The 25,975-nt window shown below is 41.6% G+C and overlaps 1 protein-coding gene across 1 annotated transcript in view; it reads left to right on the forward strand.

The window, feature by feature from the left end:
* The window catches only part of GART (phosphoribosylglycinamide formyltransferase, phosphoribosylglycinamide synthetase, phosphoribosylaminoimidazole synthetase), a 64,192-nt gene that overhangs the window by 20,495 nt on the left and 17,722 nt on the right, over positions 1–25,975 (forward strand). Inside the window, exons 8-18 of the mRNA XM_084618896.1 lie at positions 3,365–3,433; positions 4,888–5,013; positions 5,866–5,953; positions 6,584–6,669; positions 12,657–12,825; positions 14,351–14,582; positions 17,534–17,628; positions 18,659–18,768; positions 21,387–21,585; positions 24,032–24,283; positions 25,147–25,299. Of these exons, the coding sequence (XP_084475022.1) occupies positions 3,365–3,433; positions 4,888–5,013; positions 5,866–5,953; positions 6,584–6,669; positions 12,657–12,825; positions 14,351–14,582; positions 17,534–17,628; positions 18,659–18,768; positions 21,387–21,585; positions 24,032–24,283; positions 25,147–25,299 (1,579 nt within the window). The remainder of the gene's footprint in view (positions 1–3,364; positions 3,434–4,887; positions 5,014–5,865; positions 5,954–6,583; positions 6,670–12,656; positions 12,826–14,350; positions 14,583–17,533; positions 17,629–18,658; positions 18,769–21,386; positions 21,586–24,031; positions 24,284–25,146; positions 25,300–25,975) is intronic.

Consider the following 25,975-nt stretch of genomic DNA (forward strand, 5'->3'; position numbering starts at 1 on the left):
AGAGTGTCATGTAGGACTGTGTCAAAAGCTTTACTAAAATCAAGATCTATCATGTCTACTGTTTCTCCCCTATCCATTAACCCTGTCAAAGAAAGATATTAAGTTGGTTTGGCATGATTTGTTCTTCCCAAATCTGTGCTGGCTGTTCCTTATAACACTGTTATTCTCTAGGTGCTTACAAATTGATTGGTTTAATAATTTTTTCCAGGTAATTGTTTAATAATTTTTTTCAGGTATCTACCTGGTCTATATTTTCCTGGGTCCTCTTTGTCCTCCTTTTTAAATATGGGTACTAGGTATACCCTTCTCCAGTCTTCTGGGACCTCACCTGTCCTCCATGAGTTCTCAAAGATAATTGATAAGAGTTCCAATATTGCTTCAGCTAGTTCCTTAAATAACCCTAGGATGAATTTCATCAGGCCCTGATGACTTGAATACATGTAACTTACCTAAATATTCTTTAACCTGTTCCCTGTTTTGTCTTTCCCCTATTTGTTAATATTAGTTGTGTTGAGTATCTGGTCACCGTTAATCTTTTTAGCAAAGACTGAAGCAAAATAGGCATTAAACATCGCAGACTTATTGATGTAATCCGTTATTAGCTCTCCCTCACCATTAAATTGAGAACCTACATTTTCCTTGTCTTTCTCTTGCTCTGAATGTATTTAAAGGAGCTTTACTTATTCCCTTTTATGTCCCTTGCTAGGTATAACTTATTTTGTGCCTTACCCTTCCTGATTTTTGTCCCTTCGTGCTTGTGCTGTTCTTTTTTACTCCTCCTTGGTAATTCATCCATGTTTCTACTTTTTGTAGGAGTCCATTTTGATTTTTCAGGTCATTAAAGAGCTCCTGATGGAGCCATATTGTCCTCTTACTATTCTTCCAATCTTTCCTTTGCATCTGGATAATTTGCAGTTGTCTTTAATATTGTCTCCATGAGAAACTACCCATTCTCCTGAACTCCTTTTCCCCCAAGATTTTCTTGCCATGGGACCTTATCCACCAGTTGTCTGAGATTATCCCTTCTCATATTGTGCTTGCACTATTTGGGTGTATATGAATTAATACAATATTTTATTCCTTCGGGAAGCATTCTCTTTCCAGGCACAATCTCTATGGGCATAAATAAGATCCCATTTTCATACTTGCTTCCTTATGGCTTTGCTTTTTCTTCATCCCTTTTGTGTCCCTGATATTACAGAACTGGCAGGACTCTAACTATTTACTCTAATAGTACTCCTATGATTAAACTGGCTAAGGCAAACTAAAGAAAAAGGTCCTTGAAACTGAACATGCAGCCTCAGCTGTAGGTGCTGATTCAGCAAAGCACGTGAGCATATGCTTAACTGTACATATGTGCTTAAATCCCAGTGGAATACCTGTAAAGCTAAGCACATAGACTCATAGAAGTGTAGGACTGGAAGGGACCTCGAGAGGTCATCTAGTTCAGTCCCGTGCACACAAGGCAGACTAGTAATAGTCCTTAAATGATTCGTGACGGGCGTTTGCCTAACATGTTCATAAAAAACCTCCAATGATAAAGATTCCACAACCTCCCTAGGCAATTTGTTCCAATGCTTAACTACATTGACAGATAGGAAGTGCTTCCTAATGTCCAACCTAAACCTCCCTTGCTCCAATTTAAGCCCATTGCTTCTTATCCTATCCTCAGAGGTTAATGAGAACAATTTTTTACCTTCCTCCTTGCAACAGCCTTTTATGTACTTGAAAACTGTTATCTTGTCCCCCCTCTGTCTGCTCTTTTCCAAATTAAACCAACTAATTTTTTTCCATCTTTCCTCATAGATCATGTTTTCTAGACCTTTAATCATTTTTGTTGCTCTCCTCTGGACTTTCTCTAATTTGTCCACATCTTTCCTGATGTGTGGCACCCAGAACTGGACACAATACTCCAGTCGAGGCCTAATCAGTGCAGAGGAGAGCAGAAGAGTTACTTCTAGTGTCTTGCCTACAACACTCCTGCTAATACATCCCAGAATGATGTTTACTTCTTTTGCAACAGTGTTACACTGTTGCATCATATTTAGCTTGTGATTCACTATTACCCCTCCATCCCTTTCCGCAGTACTCCTTCCAAGGCAGTCATTTCCCATTTTGAATTTGTGCAATTGATTGTGCCTTCCCAAGTGGAGTACTTTGCATTTGTCCTATTGAATTTCATGCTGTTTACTTCAGACCATTTTGCCAGATTTTCCAGATCATTTTGAATTTTAATCCTATCCTCCAAAGCACTTGCAACCCTTCCCAGCTTTGTATCGTCCACAAACTTTATAAGTGCCACTATCTTAATCATTGATGAAGATACTGTACAGAACCGGACCCAGGACTGATCCCTGAGGGTCCCCACTTGATATTCCCTTCCAACTTGACTGTGAACAACTGGTAATTATTCTCTGGGGATGGTTTTCCAACTAATTATGCATCCACCTTATAGTAGCTCCATCTAGGTTGTATTTTTCTTGTTTGTTTATGAGAAGGTCATGCGAGACTGTATCAAAAGCCTTACTAAATTCAAGATATACCACATCTACTGCTTCCCTTCTATCCAGACTTGTTATCCTGTCAAAGAAAGCTATTAAGTTGGTTTGACATGATTTGTTATTAACCAATCTACGTTGGCTGTTACTTCTCACCTTATTATCTTCTAGGTGTTCGCAAATTTGATTTCTTGATTATTTGCTCCATTATCTTTCTGGGTACTGACATTAAACTGACTGGTCTATAATTCCCCTTTGTTGTCCTTATTCCCCTTTTTACAGATTGGCTCTATATTTTCCCCTCTTCCAGTCCTCTGGCATCTTTCCCATCTTCCATGAGTTTTGGAAGATAATCGCTAATGTCAATTTTTTCACACCCCTGAGCAACATAAGTTATACCGACAAAAGTGGTAGTGTAGACATGGCCTCAGAGAGCCACAAAGTTGCCTTGGCAGTGCACTGCATTAATATGTGGTCAGCATGCAAACATTTCCGTGGAGCGATGTTCTCGCATTCCATTGTAATGTGTTCTGAACAAAGTGGCTTTTCTGCTCCACAAGGCTGAGAATCATTGCTCCAGTCTGAAATAATATTGGTTCAAAACATAAAACAAAAAAGGTATGCGGAATTGCCAGTCAATAACCCAAGTGGTATTAGTGTTGCGTTTATAAACTTTCAAGAGCATGTCTGTATTATGAAAAGTGGGAGGGGGAGCATTCAATATTGCCAACATGTCTGATGTGGAGAATGGAAACAGAACAGATGGTTCCAGATGTATTTTTCCTTGCTGGTTTGGGAGGATTACAAAGGTTGTTTGAAATCACCTGAAATGGAGACAGAAGAAATAAAGATGATTTTTAATGCAGGATAAGACTTTTGGAGCTGCTGGGGAAACTGTTGTTGTTGAAGAACTTCTTGTAGGAGAAGAGGTTTCTGTAAGTATGCGTCTTGTCCTCTTAAGAGTTTGGGTTACTGAAGGAACATTTTAGGGACCTACTGTACCAAGTTACTTAGAAGATACTGTACAAGTAACCAGTATCAGGGCCTGAATTTTTGTTAACAGTAAGGCCCCTTTACACCATTCTGGCAGTCTAGAGAAGCCTGAAACGGACATAAATTCTAGTTCCACCCACTTTAAGGCCCCTTAACGCTGGCAAACTGGTGTATACAGGCCTAAGTGTACATGAGAATTCAGACTCAGTTTCTAAAAGATGGTGTGGGTAACTTTGCATTAACGCTGCAACATAGGAAATCTAAGTATGGTCTTGGGTTTCTCACTCAGGGCTAAAATAGGCTTATATTAGATGAGGCACACTTGAGCTTTGGAGGGTGATGTGATATATATGAAAAATAGCCATCACTGTTTTATTGACCAGTCATAGCGGAGGCCACGTCAGTATCCTGCCTTGCCTGAAGAAAAACAGAAGGTCGTCTTCTTTAGAGTGACCTGGTCTGGAACTAAGGGGAGCTTAGACTGGTGGTTCTCTCAAGTTAAGTATGTACGAGGTGATACTCTTAATTAGCCAAAAGGACATCAGAGGATTTCAGTTCAAGAACATGAAAACTTACCTGAAAGTTCTTTGAGGGCTTCAGTAACTCAGCCAGAGGTTAGAGGTCTATTACTTGAGTGGGTGGGTGAGGTTCTGTGGCCTGCAATGTGCAAGAGGTCTGACTAGATGATGGTCCCCTCTGACCTTAGAGGCTACGAGTCTATGAAAAAGCAAAAAATAGTATTTTACTTGGTTGTCAAAAATAATCCGTCATGGGTGAGTACAATTTTGTAGAGTCTGAAATACATATGTTGTTTGGCTCTTTTTGCTTAGTGTTATAAGGGTACCCCTGCTTGCCTCTGAATGGAATTATAAAAGCTTCTTGTAAGCAGTCCTGAGTGAGCAATATTTGCAATTGCCCAAACAGTGAGTGACAGCACTTAATTCCCAAAAGAGACTGGCAGGGGGAGCTCTCTGAAGACACTACAAAGCATGGAAGCATATGGTAGCTACGTAATTTTGAAAGTCAGTTTGTTTTTTGTGATCACAGAAGAAGGAAAAAGAATTATGGAATGCTTCCCTTCCTCAGGAGTAACCTCTGCAATGGAGCATTCCAGATGCTTTTCGTATCTGTGTGCTTCCACAGTGTCACTCTGCTGTTCCTACAGAATTACTTGTATATAAGGGTTCTATAGCACAAGTTGATATTTCTTGCGGGGGCAAAGGTGGAGAAGTGCTTAGAATGATAATGTGTGTTTTATATTACTAGGGGGGTGGAGTTTATTGCTTTTACAATCAGGTTTTATAAGCCTGAAAACTGGGTTTATGTTCACCATTTCCAGTGGTGCTAGTTTTAGTCATATACATTTGAGTATGTAACTATTCATGTTTCCTTACAGTGCTTGTGCTTCACTGATGGTGTCACTGTTGCCCCCATGCCACCAGCCCAGGATCACAAACGGTTAATGGATGGAGACCAGGGCCCAAACACTGGAGGGATGGGAGCTTATTGCCCAGCACCACAGGTGTAATATGATATTGGGAAGCTGTTTTGATGGAGTTTAATATTAAAAGTGTGGGTGTATTATTTGTTCTATCATGGAAAACAGGATTGGAGAGAGAGGGCTTCTAGCAGAGGGAGATGACAGTCTGACACAAGGGATTGTTTCACCAGGACTGATTTACTAAATGTCTCGCACTAAAGAGTGGTGTATCCTTACTGAATTACATTTTAATTGTGAAGGTGGAAGTCTGGATTTTCTGCCATATTGCATTTTGTGCCGGTGTTGTTAAATCCTGGTCACCTGTACCAACTGGTTAAAGATCAATTTTTCTCTTATTTAAGTTAGAATGATTTGCCTTTGCCATATGTGTCATTATTGATTTGGTCTCTCTGTTTGACCAGTAACTGTTATTTGCAAAGGGAAATACTTTACTTTCTTTTAATTGACATTCTGGTCAACTGACTTCTTTTTCCATTGTAAAGGTAAAAGTAAACCTTTTATCATAACATAACTATGCTGATTTTATTTGACAGTGATTCAGTCAGTAATGTCCTGTGTGCGTTCCAGCCTTAACTTGTCTTGACCTCCCCTTCCTGGAAACATTTACACACATACTTAACGTTATGCAAATGGGTTCCATTATGTCAAAGGGACTACTTGCATGTGTGTAAATGTTGTGGGATTGGAGTCAGTGTCAGGAGTGCTGTATGCTCTTTCTAGATATTGGCTTTGTCTTGTTGAATTTCAAGTGTGAAAGACACCTGCAATACTGCTGCACGGCTCTTAAAAGCAATGCAAAAAAAAGAAAAAAGAAAAAAAACACATATATGACACTAGGAAAAAATACATTAATTTCTAATAATATTTTATTAGATTTCCAAAGATTTGCTACTGAAAATCAGAGATACTATTCTTCAGAAAGCGGTTGATGGGATGAAAGAAGAGGGCGTCCCTTACATTGGTAGGTGGAAGCTTTTGTTTTTGTTAGATGTTTGTCTTCAAACAGCAAACATAACTTACTCCCTCTTCCCTTCTTCACTCTCCCGCTATGGGCCCAGTCCAACTCCCACTGAAGTTAATGGCAATAGTTGGACTTCTTTGAGAGCTGGATTTGGTTCCAAGGGCTTGATCCAAAGCCCACTGAAGTCAGTGGCTTCTTTCTGTTGAGTCAGATGGATCAGGCCCCAAATGAGCAAGAATGGTAAGGGCAACATTTTCTAATGTAGCTTGCAAAATTGTGTCCACAATTATTTGTGCCTGTAATGTTAACAGGGCAATCACTCATGAGTGCAGGTAATGGAATTTCTGTGTCTCTGCACATATGAGGTAACTGCATGTCTTCATTCTATTATTTGCATCCACAAGTGATTGGATTAAAAGAACAGCAGACAAATAATTGTGGACAAAATTCTGCAGGATATTTTGGAGAATTTTTGCCCCAAATGTTTGTTTGAAGTTAAGGTTTAGAGTGAACATGGTCTGGCAGCCCCCTAATAATAGCATTGCAAATGCAACATTCATTATAAACCGTTTTGAAACAAATGGCCTGTACAGTCACTTAGACTAGTTTTAATGTGGTTTGTCATTTTAGGTGTGCTATATGCTGGATTAATGCTTACCAATGATGGGCCTAAGGTTCTAGAGTTTAATTGCAGGTTTGGTGACCCAGAATGTCAGGTGAGTGACTGAAAATAGTTCAACAGTATGGAAAAAATATCACACTTTTACCTATGCTTCTTTATTTGCACTGATTATAAATAGAGAAAACTTAACCAAAGATAGAATGCATAATTACCTAATTGTTTTAAGATTTAAAAAGAAAATTTAGATTTTGAGTTTTATATGGCAATTTCCTTCAAAGCAGTGTGAGATTAGTATTTTTCCACATTATTAATTACTATGTGTTTATGTGCCAAAAATGTTTTCAGTACTGAACAAACGACATAGTTGAGTCCCAGACCTACTCAGTTAATGATCTAGAGAATGGCATACCTTAAAGCTTGCTTTCTTTATTTTCAGTTCTCGGTATCTTATATCTTAATTGCATAAGAAGTGAGTCTTTAGAAGGGATTTGAATTTACATTACAGTGTTAAAATTTTGAAGAGATACTGTCAGGTTAAATGTTATGTAGGACCAGATTGTGAACTCTTTATTCACATTGGTGAGAGATACATATGTATTCCCTTTGGCTTTACTTATGAGTGTCGGGTCACCAATGTAAGCATTTGCCTTATTTTATAAATAGATTTTCTTGGTATTAAAAAATATTATTTTTAGTAATTTAGAGTTCATCATTAATGCAGATCGTTCAATTACATTTCACTCCATATGGATGATATAAATAGACCAGCCACTTTCACTCTCATTCATATTCAGTCTCTAGTTAGTCTCATTTTCTGATTCTTGTGTACAATGTTTTGAGTAGCAAACACTTCAGGGGAGTGTTTACTTTGTTAAAAAATATTTATTTATGACTAAAAGAACCAGGCAGAGGAAGACGGGCTAGTGAAGGAGAAATAGAGCTCAAGAACAGGTATGTAGAGTTGGAAAACGAAGGGGCACAGCAGGTGGTCACTAAAGGTGGAAGGGCAAGGAAGAAGAGAAGAGCAGCTAGCCCTATAGGAAAAGGGGAAGAGTCAATGGAGACAACACCAAATATGAGCCCCAGGAGGATACAGGATGGGTTGAAGAGGATTACAAGGGAGAATAGGAATGGAAAGGACTTGCAGCCAGAAGGAACAGGGGAAAGACCAGAGAATCGCACCATCACCAGGAAAAGGCAGGTCTACATGATCCGGGACTCCTTACTGAGAAGAATAGCCAGGCCTGTAACCAGAGCTGATCCAGAGAGCAGAAGGGTGTGCTGTCTTCCAGGTGCTAAGATACGGGATGTGGACCTGAGGTTGAAGAGGATCCTAAAGGGAGCGGGAAAGAATCCATTGATTGTCCTTCATGTGGGAACAAATAATACTGATAGATTCTCACTGGAACGTATCAAGGGAGACTATGACAAGCTGGGAAAGACACTAAAGGAAATTGAGGCTCAGGTGATCTTCAGTGGGATTCTGCCTGTTCCTAGAGAAGGGCAACAAAGGTGTGACAAGATTATAACTATCAACAGATGGCTCAGGCAGTGGTGCTATAAGGAGGGCTTTGGGATGTATGGCAACTGGGAGGCATTCATGGACAGAGGACAGTTCTCTCGGGATGGACTTCACCTGAGTATGGAAGGAAATAGACTTCTAGGATGGAGGCTGGCACAACTGATTGAGAGCTTTAAATTAGGAATTTGGGGGAGATGGTTGGGAGATGTCCCGGTAATCTTCACACCGGATTTTAACATAGAGAGGGAAGAAAACAAAGTAAGAAAGGATACAGCCGTGGGTAGGAGAATGGACATAAGGAGGAAGGGCAGTGTGGATACCAGTGTAATAGGTCATACTGGAGGTAGAATGTCTGTGCCCAATCGGGTAAAGAACGTGAGCGAAGCCAAATCGCAAAAATTAAGATGTTTGTACACTAATGCGAGGAGCCTAGGTAACAAAATGGAGGAACTAGAGCTATTGGTGCAGGAAGTGAAACCAGATATTCTAGGGAGAACAGAAACATGGTGGAATAGTCGTCATGACTGGACTACAGGTATTGAAGGGTATGTGCTGTTTAGGAAAGACCGAAATAAAGGTAAGGGTGGTGGAGTTAGCATTGTATATCAATGATGAGGTAGAATGTAAAGAAATAAGAAGCGATGGAATGGATAAGACAGAGTCTGTCTGGGCAAAAATCACATTGGGGAAGAAAACTATGAGAACCTCCCCTGGGATAGTACTTGGGGTGAGCTATAGACCGCTGGGATCTAATTTGTATATGGATAGAGCCCTCTTTAATGTTTTTAATGAAGTAAATACTAATGGGAACTGCATGATCATGGGAGACTTTATCTTCCCAGATACAGACTGGAGGACAAGTGCTAGTAATAATAATAGGGCTCAGATTTTCCTAGATATGGTAGCTGATGGATTCCTACATCAAGTAGTTGCTGAACCGACAAGAGGGGATGCCATTTTAGATTTGGTTTCGGTGAATAGTGAGGCCCTCATAGAAGAAATGGTTGTATGGGACAACATTGGTTCAAGTGATCATGAGCTAATTCAAATACTTTGCCTCAGTCTTTAATGAGGCTAATAAGGAGCTTAGGGATAATGGTAGCATGAGGATATGGAGGTAGATATTACCATATCCGAGGTAGAAGCGAAACTTGAACAGTTTAATGGGATTAAATCGGGGGGCCCAGATATCTTCATCCAAGAATATTAAAGGAACTGGCACATGAAATTGCAAGCCCATTAGCAAGAATTTTTAATGAATCTCTAAACTCCGGGGTTGTACCGTATGACTGGAGAATTGCTAACATAGCTACTATTTTTAAGAAAGGGGAAAAAAGTGATCCGGGTAACTACAGGCCTGTTAGTTTGATATCTGTAGTATGCATGGTCTTGGAAAAAAATTTTGAAGGAGAAAGTAGCGAAGGACATTGAGGTCAATGGTAAATGGGACAAAATACAACATGGTTTTACAAAAGGTAGATTGTTCCAAACCAACCTGATCTCGTTCTTTGAGAAAGTAACAGATTTTTTAGACAAAGGAAATGCAGTGGATCTAATTTACCTAGATTTCAGTAAGGCGTTTGATATGGTGCCACATGGGGAATTATTAGTTAAATTGGAAAAGATGGGGATCAATATGAAAATTGAAAGGTGGATAAGGAATTGGTTAAAGGGGAGACTACAACGGGCCCTACTGAGAGGGGAACTGTCAGACTGGAGGGAGGTTACTGGTGGAGTTCCTCAAGGATCGGTTTTGGGACCAATCTTATTTAATCTTTTTATTACTGACCTCGGCACAAAAAATGGGAGTGTGCTAATAAAGTTTGCGGATGATACAAAGCTGAGAGGTATTGCCAATTTAGAGAAGGACCGGGATATCATACAGAAGGATCTGGATGATCTTGTAAACTGGAGTAATAGGATGAAATTTAATAATGAGAAGTGTACGGTCATGCATTTAGGGATTAATAAAAAAGAAATTTAATTATAAACTGGGGACACATCAATTGGAAGTAACGGAGGAGGAGGAAGACCTTGGAGTATTGGTTGACCACAGGATGACGATGAGCCGCCAATGTGATACGGCCAAGAAAAAAGCTAATGCGGTCTTGGGATGCATCAGGCGAGGTATTTCCAGTAGAGATAAGGAGGTGTTAGTACCATTATACAAGGCACTGGTGAGACCTCATCTGGAATACTGTGTGCAGTTCTGGTCTCCCACGTTTAAGAAGGATGAATTCAAACTGTTACAGGTACAGAGAAGAGCTACTAGGATGATCCGAGGAATGGAAAACTTGTCTTGTGAAAGGAGATTCAAGGAGCTTGGCTTGTTTAGCCTACCCAAAAGAAGGTTGAGGGGAGATATGATTGCTCTCTATAAATATATCAGAGGGATAAATATCAGGGAGGGAGAGGAATTATTTAAGCTCAGTACCAATGTGGACACAAGAACAAATGGATATAAACCGGCCATCAAGAAGTTTAGACTTGAAATTAGACGAAGGTTTCTAACCATCAGAGGAGTTAAGTTCTGGAACAGCCTTCCAAGGGAAGCAGTGGGGGCAAAAGACCTATCTGGCTTCAAGATTAAGCTCGATAAGTTTATGGAGGAGATGGTATGATGGGATAACATGATTTTGGCAATTCGTTGATCGCTAACTATTCATGGTAAATAGGCCCAATGGCCTGTGATGAGATGTTAGATGGGATGGTATCTGAGTTACTACAGAGAATTCTTTCCTGGGTTTCTGGCTGGTGAATCTTGCCCACGTGCTCAGGGTTCAGCTGATTGCCATATTTGGGGTCAGGAAGGAATTTTCCTCCAGGGCAGACTGGGGGGTTTTCGCCTTCCTCTGCAGCATGGGGCATGGGTCACTTGCTGGAGGATTCTCTGGACCTTTAAGTCTTTAAACCATGATTTGAGGACTTCAATAGCTCAAACATAGATGAGAGGTTTATTGCAAGAGTGGGTGGGTGAGATTCTGTGGCCTGCATTGTGCAGGAGGTCAGACTAGATGATCATAATGGTCCCTTCTGACCTTCAAGTCTGAATCTATGAATCTTGTATTATAGTGTGTATAGTTTTCTGTTAGCATTTATAAATCCCTTAGCTATAGGTAGAGACTTCATAGGTCCCAAATGGGACTATGCCCCAGTCTCCAGGCTTTAAGCCTTGTGATCACTGCAAGAGGCCCATGCCCATTAGGGGTCCACACAGCAGTTGTCTGTGTTGCTTGGGTGAAGGACACGTTCATGAGAAGTGCAAAATTTGCAAGTCCTTCAAGCCAAGAACTAAGAAGGAGTGGGATATTCGTTTAAGAGCGCTCCTTATGGAATCAGCCCTCACCCCAGCACTGGAGCAGCGTTCCGACTCGGCACCGACTACCGTGACCTCGGTACGCAGCGCCCCACCAGGACCGTCCACTGGTCAGCACCAGTCCCCATCCGTGGCTCCGACCAAGAAGGCGGTGCGAGGCCGGTCTCCAACCTCCCGCAAGGGAAAGGATAAGGCTGGGTGTGAGCAAGGTCCCAGGCCGGGCAACTCTTCGCCCACATTGGGATCTCAGGCCCAAGCTCCTGTGGAGCGATGTAGCCCAACCCGCTCCCCACCAGCTACCCCGGATAGTGACAGAGGCCTCCATCAGCTCCGGGTGCCGTCCATTCCGAAGGCCCTGCAGGCAACACAGGAGATCATGTCCTTCCCGGTGCTGCCCACACCGGCTCCTGCAGTTCCCCAGTCACAGGGTAAACTTGCATTTGGACTATTTCGGTCCCCATCTCAGTGGCATCGTTCCACATCGCAGGGTACGGCCCGCCAGCGCTCGCCCTGCTGTAGCTGCCATGCATCTGACCACAAAAGGCAGACACAGCCCAGCCCCATTCGGTCCTCAGACCTTGGGCACGGGCAGAAAGGATTGAGGCACAGCTCGCTAGCCACTGGGTGCAGACCTTTGGAGTCATGCGCCCCCCGGCAGGAGTACCGGTCCCAGCACCCAATATCTCTGAGACCGCGGTACTGCTCCAGGGACCCGTCGAGGGATCAATGTCAACATTCCTCAAACCGTTGCTGATCCCCTTAGGAGGGCATCACCGCATGCAGGCACTTCCCAACACCAGGCCCATTCCAACTCCTGGTCCCGCTCCTCATCCCAGCACCACTCGTCAAGCGCGAGACCTAGATCGCTGGCTCCAAGCTGTCGCGGATCCGAGCGCCACGGGTCCCTAAGACCCCACTCCAGATCAGTCTCCAGGCAGAGTGACCGGCATCCAACTGAGGGTGGGGGGAACTGCCGGCGACCTATATACCACAGCATACGGGCGCCACTCCAGGGGGGACCAGAGCTGGATCCCTACAGATACTGCTGAGGGAAAAACTTCCGGCACCGATGCATGTGGCAAGCACACGCATCTAAGTTGAATGGACATGAGCAACACATCTCGAAGAACACCAGTTACAGAAAAAGTAACTGTGTTTTATAAAAAACAAATGTTCTTAAAAAGTCTGAATTTGGGACTTAATTCAACCTTAGTGTCTCTTTAACTTGTCTACATTTTTGTAGGTAATTCTTCCACTATTGAAGAGTGATTTGTATGAAGTTATACAAGCAACGATCAAGAGAGAGCTGTCTAGCTCCATGCCTGTTTGGTCTGAAGACAGTGCAGCCATGACTGTGGTCATGGCTTGTGAAGGTTATCCAGGAAACTATGCCAAGGGCTTGGAAATAACAGGTAAAGACATCAGGAGTAAATATGCAAGAAGCTTTCCCCTGTATGCCTTGCGCAGATTAATCTATTTATTATAGAGTTTTGGAAACTACACAATTTATGACTCTGCATCAGCAAGAGACAACTGAATTTTAACACCCCCCTCCACTCCTTCTGCCCCCCAAGTTAGATTTTTAGCTTTCATTAGTCAAATAGAATGTCTTTCCTTTCATATAAAGTTCAGACTGGGGAGGAAAACTGAGAGTTTACTCTCATACTGTAAGCATTGTGTCCAAAATTGCAGCATTTCCCACTCACAACATCCTCTTTTTTTGGTCCTCCTATGTTTCTTAAATATGGAATATGTTGTTGAGGTGCTGTGAAACCTGAGGAAGTACTAAATTCATCACTGCCCGTTGTTGTTTTGGTGCTGTGTGACAGGGCGTACCTACCCTGCACCGGCCCCAGCATATAAAAGGTAGCAGCCCAGTTCAGTCTAGGCAGGCTGCTGGAGGGGAAGGACGCAGGCTGCGAGCTCTTTCCAGGGAGTTGCTACAGGCCCTGACTCGCAGAGTGCCAGACAGACTCTAGGCTGCCCGACAAGCCCTGAGAAGGGGCTGCACCGGTGGGAGCCTGGCCATTTGAGGACCCCAGAGGAACAGAGGAGCTCTGACGAGGGGGAAAGGATAAGAAGCAGCCCAGGGAACATAAACTTTTTGACGGTGAACGAACCAGGGAACCAGTCAGCATGTTTCAGGAGGATCCCCGCTGACTCGGTGGTGAGCACTCCCACCACCGACAGGGCCCTGCGCTGGGACTCGGAGGGGCAGGGAGGTCCCAAGTCCCATTACCCGGAGTGCCATGCCCCCCTGAGCGGTGCCGCACTCCACCAACAGGCCATGCAATCTCTCAGAGGTGGGCTACTATACTGACTCTGGCCATTAGGCCACACTGCCCTGTGTAGAAGGGCTGTTTGCTGACTCTGGCCATTGGGCCACATTGCCCCAAGTGGAACTGACTGGCTGTTTGCTGACTCTGGCCATTAGGCCATGCTGCCCTGACTAGAAGGGCTGCCCTATTGACACCAGCCTCTAGAAACCAAACTTAACATGGCCCTAGTAAAGGTCATTAGTATAACTAACTGGCTGTGGTACAGCCTTTTCCCTTTTTTTGGACCACACGTGCCCCGACACTCCGCGGCGGGGTGTACCAACCGAGCGACGTGCTGATCTATTTTGGTCACTCACAGTCATAACTAAGAGTAGAGTAATGCAAAATACAACTAAAAATTAAATCTGTAAGCAGATGTCTCAGCTAAATGCCTCCTTCCACGTCCCAGGGGCATTTAGCTAACACATTTGTCTGTGGATTTAGCTTCTTTATATGTATTTAGTTACCAGAGTGTGCAGGCCCACATAACCAATCAATCTTGATCTTTGATTGCGGTTCCTAGGGACTACTGAAATACAAATAATTAATAATTAGTGATAGATCAAAGTATTTGAAGTGACTGACTGATGCTTTATATTTATATTGTAAAATGTTACAGGATTTTCTGAGGCTAAAGAACTAGGGGTGGAGGTGTTCCATGCAGGCACGGCAATAAAGGATGGAAAAGTGGTGACTAATGGTGGCAGAGTCCTTACGGTAACGGCTGTCAAGGAGGATCTGATGTCAGCACTGGAAGAAGCCAACAAAGGAGTAGCAGCCATACGGTTCAAGGGTGCCATTTACAGAAAGGACATTGGTTATCGGGCTATAGCTTTCCTCAGCAATTCCAGGTATATATCTGAAGGCACTGCCTGAAATTGATTGTTATTAGTGCTACCTGAATTGATCAAAAGATATCAGTAACTCAAAAGATCACCTAACTTGGTGTCTTCAGCTAGCTTCTGATGTACCCAGATGCAGGTAGCAATTTCCAGTTGGCATTTCTGTAGTGATCTCAGCAGAGACGGCAGCAACTGACTGGGTTTGGAAACTGAATTACTCTCTCAACCTAGAGCTGATTCTTCCAGGTCTGGGGTAAACCACACTAACAAGCAAGTTTAAGGTAACTTGCACTGCTGCTGTCTGTACTATGCCTGTTCTGTTTATCGAGGACTTCAGTTTCCAAGGTTCTTACAACAGTAACTTTCTCCTGCACTAAATTCATCTTACCCATTAGTCTAACATTAGAGTCCTCTCTTCTGTTCATGGGAGAAATGTTAGTGGATTGTTTTATTGGATTCATTTTTAGGGTTATTAAAATGTGTGTAAAAGGAGCAAGAAGCTTTGGAACTCCTGCTTTATTGGGTTTCAACTAACAGCCCATTTATAATTTGTAACTTATTTTGAAATAGTTCTGTGAGACACAGGTTTATTAATCCTGGGAAGGTGGGGTTTTTTGTGTTTGTTTTTCTTTTGAGCAGTGTCTCTTGGTTGCCTTTTGATGTAGTCAAGAACCTCTTGCAAACTTTTTAACTGATGTTACCAGATACGGAGCATTTTTTCTCCATCTGCCTCTTCCCCAGTTCATTAACAGCCATAATAACTTTTGGTAATAGACCATTATGCAAAGTATGAGAGGCTGTGTTAGTAAGAGTCTCTATTTTGCTACTAGTGTACTGTTTGATTAGTATATTGTAAAGCCATCTATGTATAATCAATAAATAAATAAAGTGTGAAACAGTGCTTGTATTTAGTCTTCTTTCTCCTGAGAGTACAGGACACCATTGGAGAATTTAATTATGTGAAAGCATATAACTGGTGAAAATGCTGTAGTAAAATATTATAATCAAATCTTCGTATTACATGAGAAACCAGTGTATTTGAACAGACACTAGGAGCCTGACCCTGAAAAGCACTGAACTTAGGGGGCATGGAGAGAGAGGGAGCATGGCTGGAATTCCTCTATGCTCTTATGATCCCCGGCTCATGTGTCAGCCCTTTGGGAGCTAGTGTAAGTTCATGTGGCCCTGAGACTGCTTTAATGTGTATTGGAGGCCAGACTGATGCCAGACAGTCCCAAGTACTGGCAGAACAAATAGGTGATGCAAAACAGCCTTTGCCCCACCTTGGATCCTGTGTTGAGCACAGGTCACAAGGACCAAAGATTGGGCCATAAAGTGCAGCAGTAGTCTCTAGGAACTTATTCTGCAAGGTGCTGGGAGGCCTCTGCTCCTGAGGGGGCAGCTCAGGGAAGGCGCACAGCACCTGGCAGGATCAATCCTTGGGCAGTAATATTTCACTCTATAATGCAGGGGTGGGCAACCTGCGGCCCACCACTGCTATAATGCAATCAGAGCATTTTCTGAAAATAAAATACTCTTTTTAAGAAAAACAAAAACAAAATCCAGCATATATTTAGGAGCTGAAAATGCTTAATGTTTCTCCCTTTGTATGTTTGAACAGAAATGTGTGTGTATGCAGCTGTTTGTAAGGAGTTTTTCTTAATAAGACTCCGTGGGAAGAGGGCAGTCATTCTGACAGATCTCTGTTCCTCAACCAGTATCAGGCTTCACCTTGAGAATAAACCAAATACTGAATCACAAAAATTAGAGAGCTAAAATATCTATTAGGCCATCTCATCCATACCCATGACCGTGTAAGAATTCAGATTGCTCAATCTGAGTCAAATACATTTGCTGCAACTGAGCATTGAAAGCAACTACAATGACCATCCCAAAAATAAAACGTCCTTCCTGTGAATATGGGAGTAATAATTTATATCCCAGTTAATAACCTGTATATTCCAATGTGTATACAGTTATGCATTACCTGAATTGGGGTACAAGTTATAACCAAATATTCATTGGGTGCCTTTTATTTTGTGTGTGTGTGTGTGTGTGTGTACGCACGCACAAGCATGTATGTATGTATGTATGTGTATATTTAATATATTGGGCCTTAAAAATGTGCATTCTTTAAGCAATCTTGTGCTAGACATTTTTTTAAAAGGAAGCTTGCTTATTAATTAAAAAAAAAAAGAAAAAAGATGCACTATGTTTTATGCTGCTACCACCACAGTGATTCAGAAAGGACTAATCTTAAATTGAAGTTGAAGGATATGTTCTCATAGAGCAGTGCTGGTCCATGTATGGGATGCTATTATGGGATGCTGTTTTGAGTTTCCTGCAAGCCACTGAGCATGCTTGCCTGATCCATCAAAGAACTTAAGCGGATGCTTAACTTTTAGCATGTGAGTAATCTAATTGAAGCCAATGGACCAGTGTCTGCAGAACCAAGCCCCTTGTCCCTCCTTTGAATGTCCTCTTTGTGTGAATTGTATCTTGGTATGTAGCCAGTTGGCTTATGTTCTGGTCTCTGATGCTGTCCTTACGATGGCTAGGAGTGTTCATATATCACACAGCTCAGTACTCCTGGTTCCTATCTTCAGCCAAGTGCATGAGCTTAGCCTCAAAACAGCAGTGCAGTGCATCAATCTTTGGAGTTACTGAGCTGTTCTGAAGTTTGTGGTATAATAAATGTTGTGTCACTACTGCTGAATTCTTTCACGCTATTCTAATCATGCTTGCAGCGTACGCTATATTAGCAAAGTCCTGTGCAAACATGAAAGGGATGATGCTACTAGGGAAAACTCACATTGAGTTCACTAAGGCCAGGATCAAGTTCTATATAATTAAATCTCACAGCATCACAGTAATGTAGGACAGTAAATGCTCTAAACGGCAAACATATTTATGCCATTAGTAATTGGTTACTTTAAACTTTTTTTTTAACAATCTTTTAGAGGCCTGACTTACAAAAACAGTGGGGTAGACATCGCAGCTGGCAATACCTTGGTTCAGAAAATCAAACCCTTAGCAGCAGCCACCACAAGGCCAGGTAAGCTCAGATTTGTACCATTATTCCTGGTTCGCTCAGTTCTTGACAACCATACATGTCAGACACAAATGCTCATGTTTGTGTGTCCTGCCTTGAAAATTTCAAGGTTGAGCAAACATCCAAGAGAGATTCAAAATGCAGAAATCCCTAAAGATACAGAATCACTTGTCAAAATGACCCTGTAAAACGTATTACCTGAGAGGTGTAGCACATTCTCATCTCCCCTTGAGTTCAACAGAATTGAATACAATAAATGTTTTGAAAGCCTGTGACCTTTCACTGAAAGTGTAAAGCTCCTCATACATGGAATTACCTCAGTTATGCATACAAGACACCCATGTGCTCCTCAGATAACTCTTATCAGGTCAGATCCTCCTCATGCTGGTTTCAGAAACGTGCCTTGCCATAACAAGTCACTAACGGTGGTATAACAAAGTATGGGTCTGAAACGAATACAGCCATTTTTTTAATATAGTTTATTTCAATTTTCAAATTAACTAAGGACCTTCAAATAGCTTTATATCTTTTTCACATTTACCAAAGCTGTGAATAATTTGCATTATTAATTCTGTTCTTTCCAGCTTTGCCCCTTTCATTGTTAGTTTTTTTGATGTGTGCTAATCTTAACAGCTGGAAGCTAAACATAGATGTACTTGACAGTAATAATACACTGTAGGTAGAGACATTATAAAATGGGTACTGCATCTCAGTGGGGAAAAAATGTCCTGTTGGCAACTTTCTTCAGGGAGGAATGGGCTTCAGACTATTACAGCCATTTCTTATCTGCTTTTACAGAAAGCTTTTTAAGTACAAAAAGGGACAAATAATCCCTATTGGCCTATTAATAGAGGCTGAGACTGCTGTAGAGGTGCACTTGGTCTTTGGGGAGCCAGGGAAGGGAAGAGAGACTCTTGTGATCCCTTCTGTTGACTAAAGCTTCAGAAGGAATCTCTTCAGTGGGTGGAGGATCCGGCAGGATCCCATTGGAGTGTAAGTTTAATTCCCTTGTCTCTTTTTTTCTGGTTGGCAGGCTGCAATGCAGAGCTCGGAGGATTTGCTGGTCTCTTTGACTTGAAAGCAGCTGGTTACAAAGATCCTATCTTGGTGTCTGGAACTGATGGGGTTGGAACAAAACTCAAGGTAACTGGACACACCTGTGCAGGAAGGAATGTCCTGGTTAAAAGCAAAACACCTGTCCACATCAATGCCGAGATTATTAATGGGGGACGCTTATTGTGTTCAGAAGAATACACATTAATACTTTCAAAAAGCATCCTCTTTCTGACCCCTGTTCAGCTAAGTATATGCCTGGTTTTAAGCAGATGAGAAGCCCCATTGAAGTCAGGGACTGCTCATGCTTAAAATTAGGCACGTATTTAAATACCTCAGGGCCTCCATCTCTACTACACAGTGTCCAATCGCAGAGCCAGACAATAAGACTATATAAAGGCCGTTGTATATTTGTGCACATTGATTGGACCATTTCATTCTGAGTGCATTTTGTACACCCCAATTAAATTAAAAAAATGAACATTCTGTAAGATGAGATCTTAAGTCAGATTCATTGAGCTCTACTAATTTACTTCAGCTGAGTACCTGGCCCATAGTCTTTTAACATCTGTATCCAACAGAGCAGAACGACTACTGCTGGACAGCATGAATTGGAGTTTTTGCTGTGCCCATTGGTTTTCTTGTTCACACCAGAGAAATTTTTGGAGCTGAGCTTCCAGCTCAGAGATTTAAAGACTGGGACCATGTTTCCCAAAACTCCTGTTGAGAGTTTCAGGTGCACAAAGAATGTAGCACATTGAGCTGTAAATGAATGATATTCCAAATCTCCGTGCTCTCATAAACGTTTATTATTATTAAAATCAAGGGATCCCTTTCTATGTCCAAGTCATTGGCAGTTGGAAAAGATGGAAATAGAGAGTGGTAACAAAAATAAACTTAGTTGAGATTAATTTTTATTTTTAAAGTGGAAATAAACTGTAGTTTAAAAAAAAAAAAAAAAGCCACCAAAACGTACTTTCCCGTTGACTCAGAATGACCTTATGCACTATCTACTTGCTCTGTATAATTGCATGATCTTAATGGGCTCCCTCAGTGCCATTCTCCAGTGGTTAATGTAGATTGAAACAGGAGGGGGGAAATTTCTCCTCATCAACTAAGGAGGATCGGTGTGGGAGCACTCCTTACCCAAGCCAGGAAAAGGCAATTACTAGGAAGCTGTGCTCTCCCCACTTCTTCTTCTTTTGAACCCTGCCCTTCTTACTCTTATTGTTCGTTAAATCCACCTGTTGTATCTTGTCTCCTATTTAGATGGTAAATTTTTCAGGGTGGGACCATCTCTTACTCTGTGTTTATGCAGTGCCCAGCACAGTGGGGTCCCAGTTTTGATTTGGACATTCTACGTGCTACTGCATTACTGTTACTACTACTACTAATAATGTAGAGATCCAGTTTTATCAGAGCTATTTTGAACTTGGTTGTCATTTTTATTCTTTTGCTTAGGAAATAGGGGAAGAGTTTCTTGTACTTGTTGTGCCTGGTCCAGAAAAGCAAAGTTGTGAAATACCTGCTATTTCACACTAACTCCATCACTGCAGCTGACGTCTAACATACTAAAATCCAGCCATGTCATTTGGTCATATCAAGGGTTCGTGGGCACCCTTTGTTAACTTCCATGGGAGCTATGGTTGTTTAGTGCCTTGGAAATCAGTCTCAGTAGTGTCAACTCTCACAATTTTATCACAAGTCTCGTGCTGTTTGGTATTTTGCTTAAAGCCCCAGGTCCTGGAGGCAAGGGATTATGAGAGACTATCAATCCTGATGATTATTTTTACAGTAAGATTCTAGCCCTGGTGATTATGGTGTATAGCTTGAAAATGTGACATGAATGTAACCTAAAGATTGAAACTAAGTAGGCAAATAAACAGCCAAAGTTGATTTGTTTTAAAATTGCATGATTTTTAGCTATGCTTTTGTAACGTTTGGAGCTGGGAGTACAGCAGGCTGCTTATTTATTGATTTTTAGGCTCCAAGCTTTAGACACACAAAGTCGATAATTATGGCATTGACCACTCTTTGCCACAACTTCTTCAGTCTACAACAATGGGGATGATAATATTCTCTTTCTCCACCAGGTGGGTGCTGTGCGGCTTATCTCGCATATGTTTACAAAACACTGTGAGATCCTTTTATGAGAGGTGTTCTAGAAGTGAAGTGTATCTTTTTTCAAGTCTTCTCAGTTTTATTTATCTTTCATTCTCTTCCCCTAAAAAGCTTCTCTCACTTCTTGAAATCTGGTGGTCTGTGTATTACTTATTGGTGGTCTGGGGAGAGCTGGACGGTCACATGATACTGTCTTTCTTCCTTGTTTTCAGCTGCTACATTGCACTAAAGACTGTTGAAACCTCTGAAATTCTTTTTTAATGTCACGTAAGCAATTGCTGTAGTTGCCACAGGGAGGTTAGACAGTTGCCAATGGCAGGGGAAGTGTCCATGAGACCCTCTCTAGTAAGATGTGACCCATATTGTGAAAAACATAGAGAATCTCCCTCCCCACAAAAATAAGCAACTTAGAGAAAGGATACACCCTAATTTGAAGGAACTGACAATTTTAGAGGATTTTCAGAAAGTATTCACATGAACAATATGACGTTTGTGCCTTCCCTTGCCATTGTCAGGGAAACATCTCCATTCTTGTGCTTTTAATTCATGCAAAAATTACAAACTGGTCTCTCTCGGTCTTGTTACAGATTGCACAGATGTGTAAGAAACATGACACCATTGGCCAAGATTTGGTTGCCATGTGTGTCAATGACGTCCTGGCTCAGGGAGCAGAGCCCCTCTTCTTCCTCGACTATTTTGCCTGTGGGAAACTTGACACTGAAGTGGCTCAAGCAGTCATAGCGGGAATAGCTGAAGCTTGTAAAAAGGCAGGATGTTCTCTCTTGGGTACGAGCACTCACTTCCTGTATGGCATTTGAAAATTTGTGTGCTGCACCTTTTTTAAACTGCTTTTTAATGTTTTGTGTCCACATTTTTGAAAGGTCTCATAAATTGAAACTCAATGAGACTCTGATTAACTGTCTATGCTTTATGAAATAGAGTCTCCATCCACCTTCATAGCAGGTGCTTTTTGTTCACAAAAGCTACGAGTAGGTCAGGAATCCATGTTTTGACAATTTTCTTTCCCTGTCTCTTCATTTAACTTCATAAAAATGAGCGCCATAAAGCCCTTCCTGCCAATAGTTCACATATTTGAATTATTTATATATTTCAAGTCACTTTATAAATGTGCTGAAGAGGCATGTTTGTTTTCTGATGAAGACTCTGTGTTTGCAGTATCCAAATTTTCACAAAATCAGTTTATCCCAAGATGTTAAGATGTAAGTTTAAGCATTTTCCCTCAAACTGTCATTATACACTAGGTGATCATATTTTATTAGTAAATTATGTACATATCCTATTATTCAATATTGAAGCTACTGTTACATAAAAGTCATATAATGGTTCATTTTAACTTGTGACTTTCACAAAAATATAACCTTTAAAAGTCATTCAACTCATTAATGTTTCAAATTCTGTTAGCTGAATCTTGTGTTATCCAAGTATTTAATATGAATCCTTAGGTTATAAAGTAATAGAATGTAAGCTTACAGTTCAGAAGAATGAAAACTACAAAGCAAAGTTCAGCTCCCTCTTTCTGTTTTTACATTTCTCCTCCTTTTAGAAGTAATTATCTTCCCTAGTAAAAATACAGGAGCAAAGCTTAATACATTTTCAAAACAAACCTTCTCATGTACCACTTAGAGATGGCAAAATCAGATAAGCTCATCTTGCATTACATATGTTTTAAAAATTATGATAGTTACCATTTTCCCAATCTTTGAAAAATAGAAAGAAGAGAGTCATTCACACTTCTCTTAATGGGGATCTCTCATTTTACAGGTATTTTTACAAGCTTTGTCCGTGAAAAACCGGCAATGTATGTATTGCCAATCAAAATTTTCTTAATTCATTACTTCATACCAGTATATGAACAAATGGGCTACTTACTTCAAACCCTGCATCTAAAATACACTCATATTTAAATATCAAAACTTGTCACATGCATTGACTAAATTGTTTAAAATTCAGGGCTTAATTTCCATTACAGTTAGTACACAACTGCAAACATAGTCACTGACAGTGAGGTTAGAAAGGAAGCTGGAGACTTACAAATTAATTGGTGGAGATTAATCATTAAGTTTTAAATGGGAATACTGTGTATCATTGCGTGCTCATATTCAGAAATATCCGAGACCATGAGTCAAGTAGCCATTAGGATGGTAGAATTCTATCACTGTCTCTGTTTCAGACCTGTTAAAATCACTATTTTTTCCAGACATTTTGTTACATGAGAAGGCTACTTTTAAATACCTTGGGTCTTGTCTATACTAGGCAAAAAAGAAGTCACAACAGACTAAACAGCTCTATGACCCTTTGCATCCATGCACTGCAGCTGTGCCATGCACTTTGCAAAACTTACTTGTACACAATGGTTGCAACACCTAGGAAAAGGCCTTTGCACCATTTCAGTCATACCTGAGCTAATCTACAAGGGTATCACTCCAGTGTGGACAGGAAGCCGTAAGCATTGCAGCTGCACTGATTCAGTTAGCCTTGCTAACTCCATCCCACAATGCAGTGCCATATGTTTAGAAGTTACTGAAACAACTCTGCTCCCAGCAACAGTCCTGGGCACTGTGGGATCGACACTTCAGAGTGGACTGGTCCAACCAGGTTAGTAAGGCATTTTATGTGTGGATGTGCCAGCATGGCTCTGCCAAACAAGGATATGCTAAACCATTGTGAAGACAATTATTATTTAATGCTTTCAGCGTCCTTGGATCCATTTCCTAGTGTAGCGTAGCCACACCCCAGAGGGGAATTAAACCTGTCTGTTATTCTCCAGAGTGCTAATCTAAGCATTTATATTTTGCTGTATAAAGGAATAATTTAGTTTTCACTAAGGCTCCGTGCTCAGGAGGTGGTCTCTGTGCTCAGATATTCCTGTGATGGAAGCCATATTAGCACTTAGATAACAAACGTGATGAAAAAATCTGTATAAACAAATGTAGGTATATAGTAATTTTAACCCTGGCCAGCAGGAATTAGGATTTCTTGACAACATTCCAATTTGCCTGTTGTCAGTTCCAATGACCAGAGCTACAGCCATGTGACAAATGTTGGTGTTAATTAATTTCTTTCATTGTCTTTTTTTATACTTTTTTTTTTTAATGTAGCCTATTTACACCGCTGCATTCCTTCGCATCCGGTTGGAAACATTTAAAAATCATATGTATATTCATCACAATGTCTTTCACCCCTATTCTTTCTCCTTCCCTGTCCCCTGCAGGAGGAGAGACTGCTGAAATGCCTGGCATGTATCTGCCTGGGGAGTACGACCTCGCTGGCTTTGTAGTTGGTGCCGTGGAACAAGGACAGATGCTCCCCCAACTGGAGAGAGTTGCTGAGGGGGATGTTGTCATCGGAATAGCTTCCTCTGGGGTTCACAGCAATGGGTTTAGCCTTGTAAGGAAGATTGTAGAAAAGTCATCTTTAGATTTCACATCTCCATCAGTTGCTGGCTCTGGTGACCAGACATTAGGTACCATCACTAATACGAATACCTCTTCTCCTGAAATGTAACAAAACGTCATGGTTGTCTTCCCAACATAACTTTTTTTTTTTTTATGATTCCACTATTACTTGACTATATTCTTCTTTCCCTTTTCTCTAAATTAAATACTCTGACACAAATTAAGTGGAGGGGCAGATGGGTAATAACACTGGTGTGTAAAAAGAAAAGGAGTACTTGTGGCACCTTAGAGACTAACCAATTTATTTGAGCATGAGCTTTCGTGAGCTACAGCTCACTTCATCGGATGCATGCCGTGGAAACTGCAGCAGACTTTATTTATACACAGAGAATATGAAAAAATACCTCCTCCCACCCCACTGTCCTGCTGGTAATAGCTTATCTAAAGTGATCATCAGGTGGGCCATTTCCAGCACAAATCCAGGTTTTCTCACCCTCCACCCCCCCACACAAATTCACTCTCCTGCTGGTGATAGCCCATCCAAAGTGACAACTCTTTACACAATGTGCATGATAATAAAGTTGGGCCATTTCCTGCACAAATCCAGGTTCTCTCACCCCCTCACCCCCCTCCCAAAAACCACACACACAGACTCACTATCCTGCTGGTAATAGCTCATCCAAAGTGACCATTCTCCCTACAATGTGCATAATTAAGGTGGGCCATTTCCAGCACAAATCCAGGTTTTCTCACAGGTGTGTACTACAGGTGTTAGAGCAGAGCGTTCTTCTCTTTCCAAGTCCATTTACTCTATCATATAGCAGTTGTTTTTCAGTATCTGGGTAAATGAATATTTTTAGGCTTCCTTGGTTTAATTTGATTGACATTTATTTCTGTGTTGTAATCAGTCTGTTTCATTTTACATTCACAGGGGAGCTATTGTTAACCCCGACTAAAATCTACAGTAAAACTCTGTTGCCTGTCCTTCGTTCAGGGTGTGTTAAGGCCTACGCCCACATCACTGGAGGAGGTCTGTTGGAAAATATCCCCCGAGTTCTCCCAGGATCATTTGGTGTAGTTTTAGGTAAGGAAGCAAAATGGACATCATATAAAAAAATGCACAGTTGTGGGGATGGACCTGAAAAGCCCATTCGTGTGGTATAAGGTAAACTGACACTTTCCTTGAGTCTAACATTTGCATGTCTAGAACACAGTTTATTTTTTTACTTGATCTTTATTGAATTTTCCCTTTCGCTCAGAATACCTACAAAGTACTTTGTAGTAGGGTGACCAGATGTCCTGTTTTTAAAGGGACAGTCCCATATTTAAGCCCTCCTGTAGGTGTCCCAGCTTTTTCTTAAAAACGGGCAAACTGCCCTGTATTTTCTGTTCTCCCCCCACCCGGTGGGTCCTGCTTCTGGCTGGATCCCTGCTCACTAGCTGCCTGGGGGCGGGATCCAGTGGCTGATGATGGGGGTGGGTGTGCAAGACTAGTGGTGGGGTGAAGATGCTGTGCACGGGGTCGGCTGCTCCCCCAACTGGTCCGTCAGGGCAACCCACGCTGTGTGCCAGCTCTTGGCCAGTAGGGTCCCACCCCCCATCTGGTTTCCTGCCAGCACTGGCTGCACGCTGCGGTAGCTGGTGCAGGCAGGCAGGCCCCAGGCGGTGGCTGATTACATGTTGCCTCTGCTATTTACTCTTTGGCCCTTTATGTGCTCCCCCTCTCGCTGTCCTCTTGCTGTTTTTCCCCTTTGTCCCCT

Source organism: Lepidochelys olivacea (assembly GCF_965140295.1).
Source record: "Lepidochelys olivacea isolate rLepOli2 genome assembly, chromosome: 1".
NCBI classification, from domain to species: Eukaryota; Metazoa; Chordata; order Testudines; family Cheloniidae; genus Lepidochelys; species Lepidochelys olivacea.